The 14624-nt window shown below is 38.3% G+C and overlaps 1 protein-coding gene across 1 annotated transcript in view; it reads left to right on the top strand.

The window, feature by feature from the left end:
* Positions 1-14624, top strand: part of LOC135197158 (uridine-cytidine kinase 2-like) — a 162650-nt gene that overhangs the window by 26538 nt on the left and 121488 nt on the right. Inside the window, 1 exon segment of the mRNA XM_064224138.1 lies at positions 7323-7465. Within this exon segment, the coding sequence (XP_064080208.1) occupies positions 7323-7465 (143 nt within the window).

Raw genomic sequence — 14624 nt, 5'->3', positions numbered from 1 at the left:
TAAAATTTGTTATATTTTTAAAAATATAAAACTTTCCTGGGAAGATGCATGGCTTCTTAAACATTAGGTGCCATATGTTTATACATCCAGCTTTATTTAAATTGATGAACTGTATAGTTTGTTTCACTGGTCTGTACGACACAAACCTAGCCTCTGTCATAATGTACTCTTGATTTTGTGGAAGCAAATATCACACAAACAAAGATACAGTATAACTTCTCAATTGGTAATTATGTAGAAAAATTGGGAAGTGTTGATCGTGAAAGAACCTTTTGTTTTAGATATGGACCTAAATATGAGTGAGGCGCTGTAGAAATTCAGGGTGATTTTTGTGAAGCTCTTCAGTAAATTGTTGTCTTGTAAGGCAGAGTCAAAGTTTACCAAAGTAATCCATTTATAGTTGAACCCTCTTTCTTATGAAGAATTGCCCGAGTTTAGTAACACAGGTAAGTCATCCCATTATAATTGTACAGTTCAGTGGTCCCCCCGTATTCACGTAGGATTTGTACCAGACCCCCCCCTCCCCACATGAATAGTTGGAACCCCTATAAAAATGCTGAAAACTGCCTGTTTTGTTAGTTAAAATTCAAGAAAAACCCACCATTAGTCCCTGGATCTCACAATTGTAATTTTAATTCTACCGGTTTCCAGCTTGGCGCTAGTAAATCCTAATGTTGAGACCTCAGGTTTGTTAGTTATGAAAAATACAAATTAGTTACAAATTTGGTATTTTATGATGAAATTTATTAAAAAAAAAAAAAGGAATTTGAGGATATTTCTCATAGAAAAATATTGCGAATAGGAGAATTCCCCACAAAGAAGGGGTAGATATCGTCCGGAGAGAAATCCACGAATGCGTGAGTGCGAATCCGGAGAACGCTAATATGGGACCCCACTGTACATGTAAAGATATCTGACTTGAAAAGTCCTGCAGTGACATTCCATGGTAAAATGCTTTATTTTCTTTGTATCATGCATTGCATTTATTTTTATTTTATATTGTTGAGGTTCTCATGATTGGTTTTATGTAGCTTACATTCTGGTTTTATAGGTTTATAGGGAGAGGGGATATTGCATGGCTAGATTTTTGCTATATAAAGCAGTGAAATATCATACAAATTTTTATATAGTGCATTGCTCAATGGCATGGAATTTGGAGAGTCACGTTGAAGAATGATAACTGGAAATAATGTAGTTTCGTAAAAATTTGTAATTTTAAGTTGTTCTGACAGGAATACAAAGACAGTCAGTACCTTTCATATACTACTGTATGAAGCATCCTAATGGAAGTATTAAGTGATTTACTTCTATTACTGAAATGAAGTTCAATTTTAAGAATTTTATTAATCTGAATGTAACTTTCAAAAGTGTCAAGTGAAGGTGTTGGAGAATTACCACAAACTTCTATTATTGATGTTTTAAAGACTGTGGTTATATATTGTTGATATTTTGATATTAATGTTTTAAAGATTGTAGTTGTATATAGCTTACAATTCCCAAGTTGTTCCTTAGAATATTGATGGAAGCTGGTTTGTTATATAAAGCCAATCTATCCTAATTGTCCTTCCTTCCTCAGTACAGAATGAAAATGAAACCACCTATGCAGTCTTACAGTTGGAAGGAAAATCACACCACACATGCCCAGCTCACATAACAAAGTGTGCCACCTACAATGTCTCATACTTTTGTTTGGCTCTTAACAACTTTGTATATATGCTCTGCTTTCCAGAATCTTTCCTAGTTATTGACTATTTCGTCCCACACTCTACACATCTATGTTTTTTATGCTCTCGTACACTAAGGCATTTCACATGCATAATTTTACCCTTGTAGATCACAGTGGTTCAGTGAGAGTTTTATTTTGGTTGGTGTCTTTTTCAGTAACCTATCACTGTTAGTATGTACTTGTCTCATTACTGTTCAACAGTTTTTTTTTTTTTTTACACAAAGATTCTCATTTGACGATGCTTTTCCTGTTGTATTACCAAGATTATCATTTGACAATGCTTTTTTGGTAGTAAAGCAATTTTTTTTCCTTGAATAGCTCTATATAGTTTTTATTATTTAGCCAAGCATAGCCTTTCAGAGAACTTTCATTTTTGTACCTACAATGGTTTATTTGTTTTTTTAATAATACTTGAATGATGTTTTTGCTCTGTTCACGATATTTGCATAGATTATTTATTATTACATATTAATGTTGAATTTTCCCCTGATAGTGGTTGCCTTGTGAATTCTTAGGCATTGCAGACAAACAGTGTAAGTTATGTTATTCTTGTGCTTCACCCTCTTTTGGTAACATTTTGGAAAAAAAACTTATCTGATTTATGCATCAGGCCACACTTGATGGTTTGGATTGCTTACCTCTTCATTTTCAGTAGTGCTGTGTCCTCATCTGTGTCACTCAAGTTTCTTCCAGGGAGGCCTCTCAGCTCTGCATCTCCTTCCCTGCATATGTTCATGGTTCTTATGTGCCCTGTTCCTTTGTACTTCTCTGCCCATCAGGTCCTCAATTCCCTGTATACAATTCTCTTTTAGATTCTCATCAGCCCCCCAGGGAATTCATCTGTGTGTTGCATTGTCAGTTGTCATACTATTTTCAAAATTGGTTGGGCTTTTTGTATTTTACATTTCCTGTGACTGACATTCTTGATTTGCAGTTCCTCTTTGGCTAGAAGTGATGTCAGTTAAACTCCTTGACGTTGTGTTAAGTTATTGCAATAGGATTATGGCCTACTTCTCCGCCATTGCTGTCTGTGATTAGCAAGGGCATGATCAAAGTTCCTCAACTTGTCGGTTATTGAGGCACAACAGATTTTGTATTGTCAGTGCCTTGGGAATGGTTCCTTCACTTGGATATCTGTGAAGATCTACAGTATGAATGGAGTTTCCCTGGTTTGGTGTTTTCAAGATGTCTGAAGTTTGCATTCCACCGAGGCAACATTTTGGCAACGTGGCATGCTACATTGTCACATACGCCAAGTGTGTTTCCACCAGTTCAACAGAAGGTAACATGTAGCACGCAACTGTTTGGCATGCGACAGATGGCAACTTGTTGCTGTATAACCCGACACGTGACAAGATTTAGACTGTTGTCTAGTGTTAAACGCCTTCCCACCATCCGCAGGGAGGATTCAATGTTGAAAGCAACAAGATGAATTAGTCACAAGAAAAAACCATAGAATTTATACAAGAATGTAGGAAAGGCTGTTCCATGGGATATATGCTTGACAGAGTACAAGAATAACCATGCTGAACTGGATGCACTGTGGGGATTAGCAGAGAAGTTTAACCCTTAAACGCTGAAGCGGTATTTTAAAAATCGTCTCCTGTATGCTGGTGGTGTTCGCGAGTGAGTGCTGAAGCGGATTTTCTCTCTCTCTCTCTCTCTCTCTCTCTCTCTCTCTCTCTCTCTCTCTCTCTCTCTCTCTCTCTCTCTCTCTCTCTCCAAAAAATCACAGCACGCTTAGTTTTCAAGATTAAGAATTCATTTTTGGCTCATTTTTTTGTCATTGCCTGAAGTTTAGTATGCAACCATCAGAAATAAAAAATATATCATTATTATATATAAAGATTGGGATATATGACTTGAAAAAAAATTTCATATATAATTGTATACAAATCTCACTGTGAGCAAAACGGTTGAAGCTAACGAGTTAATTTTTTTTTTATTGTACACTAAATTGCAATCATTTTGGTATATAACGCATTGTAAAACAATCAAGGCAACACAGAGAAAATATTATCACCAAATGATGCATGAATTCGTAACGCGCGGACTTAAAAAAAAGCAGTTTTCAAAAATTCACCATAAATCGAAATTTTGTGCTAGAGACTTCCCGTTTGTTGCAAAATGAAGGTAATTGATTGAATATTACTAAACTGTAAGTGTAGTAGCTTACAATTGCAGTTTTTTACCATTTCGGTCGAGTTAAAGTTGACCGAACGAAGAATTTATCGTTATTTATATGAAAATATTTCAAAACTAATAAAAGCTACAACCATAGGTTGTTTTTAGTTGTATTCTACATGGAATTGCACATATTTTCATATATAAAACTTTATGTAATGGATAAAAAAATTTATGATTTTTTCAGAAGAGATACCGCGCAGATGTAAGGCAAAGTTTATTTCATAAATTCACCATAAATCAAAATATTGTGCTAGAGACTTCTAATTTGTTGCACAAAATAAAAGTAAATGATTGGATATTACTAGAATGTAATAGTTTTAGCTTACAATTGCATTTTTTACCATTTCGGTCAAGTCAAAGTTGACTAAAGGTTGAAATTTTGGTACTATCGTTATTTGTATGAAAATATTTCAACACTGATAAAAGCTACAACCATGGGTTTTTTGTTGTTGTATTCTACATGAAATTGTGCACATTTTCACATATAAAACTTTATGTAACGGCTAATTTAAAATGGTGCAAACATTACAACAATCGGATGAAAAAATTTCTGAATTTTTTCGGAAGAGTTACTGCGTGGACATAAGGATTTTTTTTTTTTTTTTTTTTTTTTATAAATTCACTATAAATTGAAATATTGTGCTAGAGACTTCCAATTCGTTGCAAAATAAAGGTAAATGATTGAATATTACTAGAATGTAAGAGTTTTAGCTTACAATTGCGTTTTTTGAGCATTTCGGTTGAGTCAAATTTGACCGAAGGTTGATATTTTGGCACATCGTTATTTATATGAAAATATTTCACAACTGATAAAAGCTACAACCATGGGTTGTTATTAGTTGTATTCTATATGAAGTTGCGCACATTTCCATATATAAAACTTTATGTAACGGCGAATTTAAAATGGTGCAAACATTACGACAATCGGACAAAAAAAGGTATGATTTTTTCGGAAGAGTTACCGCGCGGACGTAAGGAAAAAGTTCTTTTCATAAATTCACCATAAATCAGAATATTGTGCTAGAGACTTCCAATTTGTTGCAAAATGAAGGTAAATGATTGAATATTACTAGAATATAAGAGTTTTAGCTTACAATTGCGTTTTTCGACCATTTCGGTAGAGTTAAAGTTGACCGAAGGTTGAAATTTTGGCACTTATTGTTATTTATATGAAAATATTTCAAAACTGATAAAAGCTATAACCATGAGTTGTTTTTTGTTGTATTCTACATGAAATTGCGCACATTTTCATATATAATACTCCATGGAACGGCTAATATAAAATGGTGCAAAAATTATGTCAGGGTGACGAAATAATTTCTGAGATGTGTCGCTGATACTTTTTAGTGCTAGAAGAAAGAAATTCGCGCTTGCGTGCCTGGGTAACGATTGTAAATAAAACAACACCTTGATCCGTGAGCTCCCAGCATCCCCCAAGGCGAGTGATTCAAAAGTTTTCTCCTAGTAGGCCTATAAGTATTTTTCCGCGAATTTTTAAAAAAACTTTTTTATATCGACGTACCATACGTCCAATCGGAACCCAACAGAGAATTTAAATCGACGTTTAATACGTCCAATCAGCGTTTGAAGTGTTAACTAGTAGAAAAGATCAAGAACTTGCGCACTGTTCACTCACGCATGTGTTATCGTACTTTTGTGCAGTGATTTATACGAGGTTTTTTTTAAATAAGGTATTCAAGTAACTGGTCATTTTTTATCAGCCTTCTTTGGTAGGCATTTCAGTATTAATAGGTCACAGCAGCTTTCCTTGCTATTGTTATTATTATATCATCATCATCATTATCAGAAGATAGTGTGGTGTGCATGAGAGCACAGCACTAAATGGGCAGCAGCAGTGACTGTCTGCCGAGTGTGTAGATAAATGGCCTAGTGTTTGTTGAATTGGTGGAAAAGGTGTTGTGGCATTCAACAGTCAACATAGCACATAGCATGCTAGAAGCCACAACGGTGTTTCCTTGTCTCGGCAACAAGTCTCCTGATTGAAAGCCGCATTCAACATGCTTGTTGAAAGCCAATCAGTCGCATGCCACATGCTGCCTTGGTGGAATCCTGCCTTGACTGTTGGGTTCCCTTGGTTCTGATTGTCTGCAGCCTGGGATCGTTCACTTTTCCTGTTCAGGCAGCACAAACATGCTTGGAAGTTTTAGATGTTCCTGAGAATTTTTTTTTTCTATCTAAGCAGCAATGGTTTCCACCTTTCTTGTTCTTTCTACTCCCAGCCCTTAATTTCGATATTGCCTGGAAGTGTCTTCTAGGCTAGCCTTTTCCATTGGTTTTAGTATCTTCTGTGGCTTGCACATCCTATTTCTGATTAGTAGGCATAACCTGAAAGAGGTTTGAATTAGTAGGCATAACCTGAAAGAGGGTTGCTCTCCAAAGGTCATTTTAGTTGTCACAGGGATGGCAGGTTTTCCTCCTCCGCTTATTATGTATTCATTTGACAGTATTTGGGTTTTGATACTGTGTTAGATTATTGTCTCTTTGGGAACTTTTTGTGCTTTTTACCCTGTTGGGCTCAGGCAATTCCTATGATATCCATAAGCCTTCAAGTTGTTTCTTATCAGTAGTCCCCACAGCCTTACTCATTCATCTTTTTTTTTTTTGCCCCTCAGGGTTGCATTCTTTTTTCCTCTCCCCTCCTAAAAATTCCAGTGGACTCCATACCTTTTCACCCAAATTGTGGTGGCTTCCATTTCCCAGGATTTCGTGACTAAGAATATCTCTGTTCGCACATCCCAGGAAATCCCAGGATAAGATTAAGTACAAAAATAGGGACAAATTTGACTTTAGGGCTCTTACTTGGACTCCCTGGGTTTTGCTGCCTTGTCTTACATTGTGGAAAGGGCTGTCCTAAATAACCCGCTACTGTGCCTTGCTCCTTGAACTTAACCAGTCCCTTTTTGCTCTCTTAATTGGCATTCTTATGTGATAGTTTCCTTCCACCCAGTCAGTCTGATCTTTAAGCCTTATTTTCAGACTACATGAAAGTGAGGCAAGTGATTAATAGGTATTCAAGGCATTTTCCATGTGTTACTGTGCTTTCTGTTAGAGAAAATAATAATTATGAGGGATATATTTGCATGAAAAAAATTTTCTCTAAAGAAAATTCACTGTTCAACACTTGGAATATACTAGTTTTGAGTATGTTCAATTGATGTTGCTGCCTATAAGTTATCCTTGAGACATTTTACATGCAAAATAATACATGAGATTCCACTGATCTGCTTGTATTCCATTTTCTGTTTTCTGTATGTTTTAAGGAAGCCTTGGATATCCTTGCAAAACTTTTTTATGTACTCTGAAACTACAGTGAAATTTGTTTTGTGTTTGTCATTCAGGCTAAGTTATATAGAACACAGTGAAATGACTTAATTTTTTTAACTTTCAGATTGGAAAGCACAACAACACTCTATCCTGCTGATGTAGTGTTGTTTGAGGGTATCTTAATGTTCTACCAACCAGAAATTCGATCTCATTTCCACATGAAGTTGTTCGTTGACTCAGATGCAGACACTCGGCTAGCCAGGAGAGGTAAGAGTTTACCTTAAAATTAGGTGAATTTTAGCTTTTGGTAGTATTTATTTTAGATGTAAATGAAGTAAAATATTTTGTTGAAATGTCATCTTCATAGTCTCAGTAGATAGTTTGACATAATGCAAATAATACACAAGTTCTTGAATCACTGTAGACAGATTATGGAGTATTGTAATGTTGGTGACTCAAGTTTGGAAGCAAATTTCCTTGATGTTTGAAGTTTGTGGAAGCAAATTTCCTTAGTGTTCGAAGTTTGATTGTGAATCATGAAAATTATGGTTGGAGTTTCAGTATGGTAGTACCTTTATTAAATCAAGATATGAAGGGAAAAAAACGTACAGTAGTACCTCAGGATACAAAATTAATCCGTTCCGATGCAGCCTTTTTAACCCTCTTATGCCGATCGGACGTATTAAACGTCGTGTCAAAATGTCTCCCGTATGCCGATTGGACGTATTATACTTCTATTAAAAAAAAATTTTTTTTTTAATTTGCGGAAAAATACTTATAGGCCTACCAGCCGAAAACTTTTGAATCACGCGCCTTGGGGGATGCTGGGAGTTCACAGATCAAGGCGTTGTTTTGTTTACAATCGTTACGCAGGCGCACAAGCGCGAATTACTTTCTTATCGCACTAAAAAGTATGAGTGACACATCTCAAAAATTATTTTGTCAATGACATAATTTTTGGACCATTTTAAATTATCCGTTACATGGAGTATTATATATGAAAATGCGCAATTTCATGTAGAATACAACTAAAAAATACTCATGATTGTAGCTTTTATCAGTTTTGAAATATTTTCATATGAATAACAATGTGCCAAAATTTCAACCTTCGGTCACCTTTGACTCTACCGAAATGGTTGAAAAAAGCAATTGTAAGCTAAAACTCCTATATTCTAGTAATATTCAATCATTTGCCTTCATTTTGCAACAAATTGGACGTCTGTAGCACAATATTTCGATTTATGGTGAATTTATGAAAAAACTTTTTCTTTATGTCCGCGTGGTAACTCTTCTGATAAATTTTTTCGTGCGATTGTCCTAATGTTTGCACCATTTTAAATTAGCCGTTACATAAAGTTTTATAAATGGAAATGTGCGCAATTTCATGCACAATACAACTAAAAACAACCCATGGTTGTAGCTTTTATCAGTTTTGAAATATTTTCATGTAAATAACGATAAGTGTCAACTTTGACTCTACCGAAATGGTTGAAAAACACAATTGGAAGCTAAAACTCTTATATTCTATTAATATTCAATCATTTACCTTCATTTTGCTACAAATTGGAAGTTTCTAGCACAATATTTCGATTTATGATGAATTTATGGAAAAAAAAAAAGTCCTTACATCCGCGCAGTAACTCTTCCGAAAAAAATCAGAAATTTTTTCGTGCGATTGTCGAAATGTTTGCATCATTTTAAATTAGCCGTTACGTAAATTTTTATATATGAAAATGTGCGCAATTTTATGTAGATTACAACCAAAATTATTGAAGGTTGTAACTTTTCTCTTTTTCGAAATATTTGCATATAAATCACGATAAATAGAAAAAAAACCACGTTTGGTCAACTTTGACTCTACTGAAATAGTCGAAAAATGCAATTGTAAGCTAAAACTCTTACAATCTAGTAATATACAGTCATTTATCTTCATTTTGAAACAAATTCGAAGTGTCTAGCACAATATTTAGATTTATGGTGAATTTTTAAAAAATACTTTCTTTCCCTCCACGCGCCGATTCGCGGCCGCAAATCTCTGAAATGGGTACGTCGCATTCTCCTAATATTTGCTCCTTTTCATATTAGGCGTTTTATAGTCTCATATATGAAAATGTGCGCAAATTCATGAAAATAAAAATAAAAAATATTTGAAGGTTGTAGCTTTTCTCATTTTTGCAATTTTGCATATAAAAAATATATATAAAAATTGACATTCGGTCAACTTTAACTCGTCCGAAATGGTTGAAAACTGCAATTCTAAGCTAAAACTCTTACAGTATCGTATTATTCAATCATTTGTCTTTATTTTGAAACAAATTGGAAGTCTCTAGAGCAATATTTAGATTTATGGTGAATTTTTGGAAAAAAAATTTTGTTTTTACGTCCGCGCGTTACGAATTCACGCATCATTTTGTGATAATATTTTTTCTGTGTTGCTTTGATCGTTTTACAATGTGTTATATATCAAAATTCAAAATTATCACAATTTAGTGTACAATATAATGGAAAAAAAGTAACTCATTAGCTTTAACCGTTTTTCGCACAGCTTGATTTGAATACAATTATGTATGAATTTTTTTTTTGCTACCATATATTGCATTATTTATATATGATAATGATATTTTTTTCATTTCTGATGGTTGCATACTAAACTTCAGGCAATGACAAAAAAAAATGAGCCAAAAATGAACTCTTAATCTTGAAAACTAAGCGCACCGTGATTTTTTGAAAAAAAAAAATTTTCTGCTTCCATTCTCACTCCAAACCCGCCTCGGCATACGGGAGACGTTTTGGTTTTTTTAGGGCTTAGGCGTAAGAGGGTTAATATGATTTTTTCGTATCTTGAACCAAATTTTAGTTGTAAATTGCCTAATTCGTTCCAAGCCCTACAAAAACACCACAGTAAATTTTATAATAAAGCTAAATTGACCAATAAACAATGAAATACAACAATGTAGACCATTCAATACCTAACATAACCTTTATTGTAGTACGTACCTGTAAATAAAGTGTATTAGTGTACATGGTACAAGAAATATTTTACGTACATGTACGTACATATGTAGTAAAATGTGAAACCTAACCTTACCTTTCGAGTGAGGCGATCACTGTAAGTGGCGACAGAGGAGGAGGACAAGTGGCAGAAAACATGAACACTAACTTTACGAAACACATTAAAAAAAATGGCAGAAAACATTAACACTAAATTTTACGAAACACATTAACAAATGGCAGAAGACATTAGCACTTCTTCATTATCTCCATCCTCGTTCTCCATAGAAAGCATCCTCTTCTTTCCGTGAACTTCAACATTCTTGGGACCAATGGTTAATGACGTAAGTAATTAAGTTCACACACAACACGAGAAAGTAACTTACAGTACAATGAAAGCAAAATCACTAACAAGAATTTACGTTAACAAACTAAATACGTATATGTGAAGGAACGAATTCCAGTTTTACGATAACGCTGCCGCAAAAAAATGGTCAAGGAACGCCTTTACATAGAGGCATGATGCTGGCCAATAAGAGAGCAGGATCTTATGGCAGTGACTAGCATAAGGAATCAATGGGAGAGCGGGAGGATGGTGGCGAGTCTACTCAGTTGGCGGCGTGCGAGTTTTAAAATTATTCTTGGTGGTTTGGGCGAATCTCGGGACTTTACAGTAACACACTTTCGTAACCTGAATTATTTTCGTATGCAGAGGCAAAAAAATCTTTCTTTGCTTTCGTAACTTGAATTTTTTGCAAGTTGTGACTTTTGTATGTCGAGGTTCCAAACTAGTACCTTTATTATGAAGAGGAAAAAAAAGTTAGTAAGCAAGCCATTGTATTTAACTGTAAAGGAATGGATGGACCAATATCTTTTTAGTGTGTTCGTAAAAGTAAGATTAGCTTTTCAATACCAGCCTGCTACAGTTAGCCCATGTGATGGTAATGACCATTTCAAGTTTTTGATCCTTTATCCGTAATTCCAAAAACTGAAAAGCGCTCAAAACCAAAATTTTTATGGAGGGAAATACCCATTTTCAAAAGTCAAATAGTACAGTTGTATTTTTTAAAATAATGATATTTTTGTTAAAACTTTATTTTGTTCATGAAACTTACCTGTCAGATATATATATAGCTGTATTTTCTGACGTCCGACAGAATTTCAAAACTCGCGGCATACGTAGTGGGCGGCCAGGTGGTAGTACCCATTCCCGCCGCTGGGAGGCGGATATCAGGAACTATTCCCATTTTCTATTCATATTTTTTCTGTCGCCGGTGCTGGAAACAACTGTTTGCAGTACCTCCGTCTAGGATTTTTGGATTATCTCGCTTCTAAGTATCTGGATTGACTTTTGGTTATCGACTCTGGATTGTTGGATTGGCACGCGTAATAGTGGACTGTTTTTTGAATTTGGATTGGCTTTTCTGTGTACATGATGTCGGGATCAAGTACAGGGAGTTTCAGAGTGTGTGTGAGGAGTGAATGTAAGGTGAGGCTTCTTAAACCTTCAGTTGATCCTCACACAGTTTGTATGGAATGCAGGGGGCATGTTTGTTTGGTTGATGATCGGTGCAATGAATGTAAGGATTTGACCGATGATGGATGGAAGATGTATGAGACCTATCGGCGTAAATTGGAGCGTGATAGAGTCAGGAGGGCTTCCTCCAGGAGCAGTTCTACAAAAGGTAAGGAATGTAACATTTCTCCTCCTCTAACACCGGTAGATTTTGTTTCACCTAAACCTGTGATGTTGCCTCCGGGCCCTGTTTCTGTGTCTGGAGAAGGTAATGCCCTTTCTCTGATTCTCGAGTCTTTGCGCACTCTTGAATCTAAAGTGTTTGCCTTGGAAACTGGCCCTGTGAAAGTTTGTGATCGTGCCCCATAATGCCTCTAGGCCTAGACCTCTATCGGACTCCCAGGACTCAGGGAGAGGGTATGTCGAAAGCCGCAAGAGGGTTACGGGGGCTCCCCACCGATCTGGCGTCCCTTCGGCAGACCTTGTTGCAAAGTCCCAGGCTGTCAAGGAGCGGGCACGGGCGCGCTTCCTTAAGGACTGTTTTTCGTCCTCCGAAGCGTCCTCCCCGCGCAAGGGGTGGAGCGCTCGGAGAGACACTCGTCCGCTGAAAAGGACGTTTCGTGCTGAGGACGCTTCATGTCCGGCATCGCCGATTTCTTCGGAGGAAGCCTATGACGCTTTCCCTCCTCAGAAGAGAGGTAAAACCTCTTCCGACGAGGCCTCTGGGTTGCACGCACAGGCGCGTATCCCTGAAAAGCAGGTAGCTGTACCTGTGAGAAGGAAGGAGGCGTCCCCTCGCCCCTCGCCTTCTCTCAGGTTCAGTACTGCCCCATCTTGTTCGTCACCTACGAAGTATATTCTTTTGTCCCTTCAGGACCAGATTTCTACCTTTATGGCTCAGAAGACTCGCCCAGCAGCAGTCGAGCCTAAGCGGAGAAAGGACGTCAGGCTGCCCATCAAGAGGACTAAGCAGTCTCATCTCTCTCTCCTCATTCGTCTCTTTCCCCGCCTTCGGATCATCGCCGATCTCGTTCTAAGCAGCGGAAGCCTTTGTTCAAGCCTAGACCTGCTGGACGTACGCCCTCTCCGGATGGACGATCACCGGTTCCTCTTAGAGAAGAAGGGGAACATAGTAGTCCAGCGAGCTCAGTGGAAGAGGAACCTCCTTTGGTTTCTTCTGTCTCGGACTATAAGGTTCTTGTGCGGCTGTTACGTTCGTCCTTCGGGGACAAGTTTCAGCCGGCAGCTCCTAGGTCTCCTCCCTCGCAACTTTCGTCTTCCAAATCATTCAAGACACCGGAGTTTGTTGAAATGAAGACTTTTCTTTCAACCAAGAGGGCTTTCAAGAATCTCCAGGACTTCATGACTCGAAGGAAGGATCAGGGCAAGACGACTTTCGCCCTTCCTCCCTCTAAACTCGCCGGGAAAGGAGGCGTTTGGTATGAGACCAAGGAAGACGTGGGTGTGAAGGTTCCTTCGTCTGCACTTGGGGACTTCTCCAGCTTAGTGGACGCCCAGAGGAGGTCCCTCTTATCAGCTGCAAAGGTGTCCTGGACTCCTACGGAGACGGACCACCACTTGAAAGGACTGCTGCGAACGTTGGGAGTCTTTAACTTCTTGGACTGGTGCTTGGGAGTTCTTGACCTTCAATCTAGAAGCCCTGACTCTCAGTCTGGGGGAGCTGTCCAGTGTGTTGTCATGTATGGACAAGGCCGTCAGGGATGGTTCGGAAGAGCTAGTTTCGCACTTTGGAACAGCTTTCCTTAAGAAAAGAGCTCTTCTTTGTAATTTCACCGCCAAGTCGGTTACTCCCGCTCAGAAAGCGGAATTGCTCTTTTCTCCTCTTTCGGACCATCTCTTCCCCCAGACGTTGGTAAAAGATCTAGCGACTAGTTTGCAGGAGAAGGCGACCCAGGACCTTTTAGCACAGTCCTCGAGGCGTCCAGCAGTTCCTTCGGCATCATCGTTTGTGAGACCTCCGAAGAAAGTTAAACCCTTTCGCTGAGCTCCTCCCTCGAGAGCAGCTCCTCGAGGGAGAGGGCTTTCAAGAGGAACAGCTTCCTTCAAACCGAAGTCAACCAAATGAAAAACATGTCCTTCAGACGCCAATCGGGGCCAGACTGAAGTTTTTTGCGGATGCATGGAGGCAGAGAGGGGCGGACACTTGGACTCTCAAGATCGTAGAACAAGGGTACAAGATCCCCTTTTTGCATCCTCCTCCTCTAACATCAACTCCCAGAGACCTTCCCCGTCTTATCAGGGAGAGAAGAAGCGCATCCTTTCGATCTTTTAGATCAGATGATCGAAAAAAAGAGCGGTGGAGCAAGTCGTGGACCTGGGGTCACCAGGCTTCTACAACAGGATTTTCCTGGTACCGAAGCAGTCGTCGGGTTGGCGCCCAGTCCTGGATGTAAGCAGGCTCAATCTTTTTGTAGAAAAAAGCAAGTTCAAGATGGAGACGTCTCAGTCAGTGCTAGGAGCCTTGAGACCTGGCGACTGGATGGTGTCCCTAGACCTGCAAGATGCTTACTTTCACGTCCCTGTCCACCCTCTTTCAAGGAAGTACCTGAGATTCGTCTTAGGAAACAGAGTATGGCAATTCAGAGCCCTTTGTTTCGGTCTCAGCTCGGCTCCGATGGTATTTACCGTAATAATGAAGAATGTGGCGAGGTGGTTACATTCTTCAGGGATCAGAATATCCCTATACCTCGACGATTGGGGTGATCAGAGCTTCGTCGAAAGGAAAAAAATGTCTGAAGGACCTTTCAGTCACTTTTAACCTTAGCAAGTCCCTGGGAACTTTTAGTCAACTCCGAAAAGTCACATCTGACCCCGACACAGTCCATCGTGTATCTGGGGATTCAGATGGATTCAGTGGCTTTTCGGGCGTTTCCGTCCCAGGAACATCAGCGTCTAGGC

The sequence above is a fragment of the Macrobrachium nipponense genome, chromosome 18 (assembly GCF_015104395.2).
Source record: "Macrobrachium nipponense isolate FS-2020 chromosome 18, ASM1510439v2, whole genome shotgun sequence".
NCBI classification, from domain to species: Eukaryota; Metazoa; Arthropoda; class Malacostraca; order Decapoda; family Palaemonidae; genus Macrobrachium; species Macrobrachium nipponense.
Note: the sequence above shows the minus strand (reverse complement) of the source record. Positions and strands in the feature narration are given on the sequence as shown.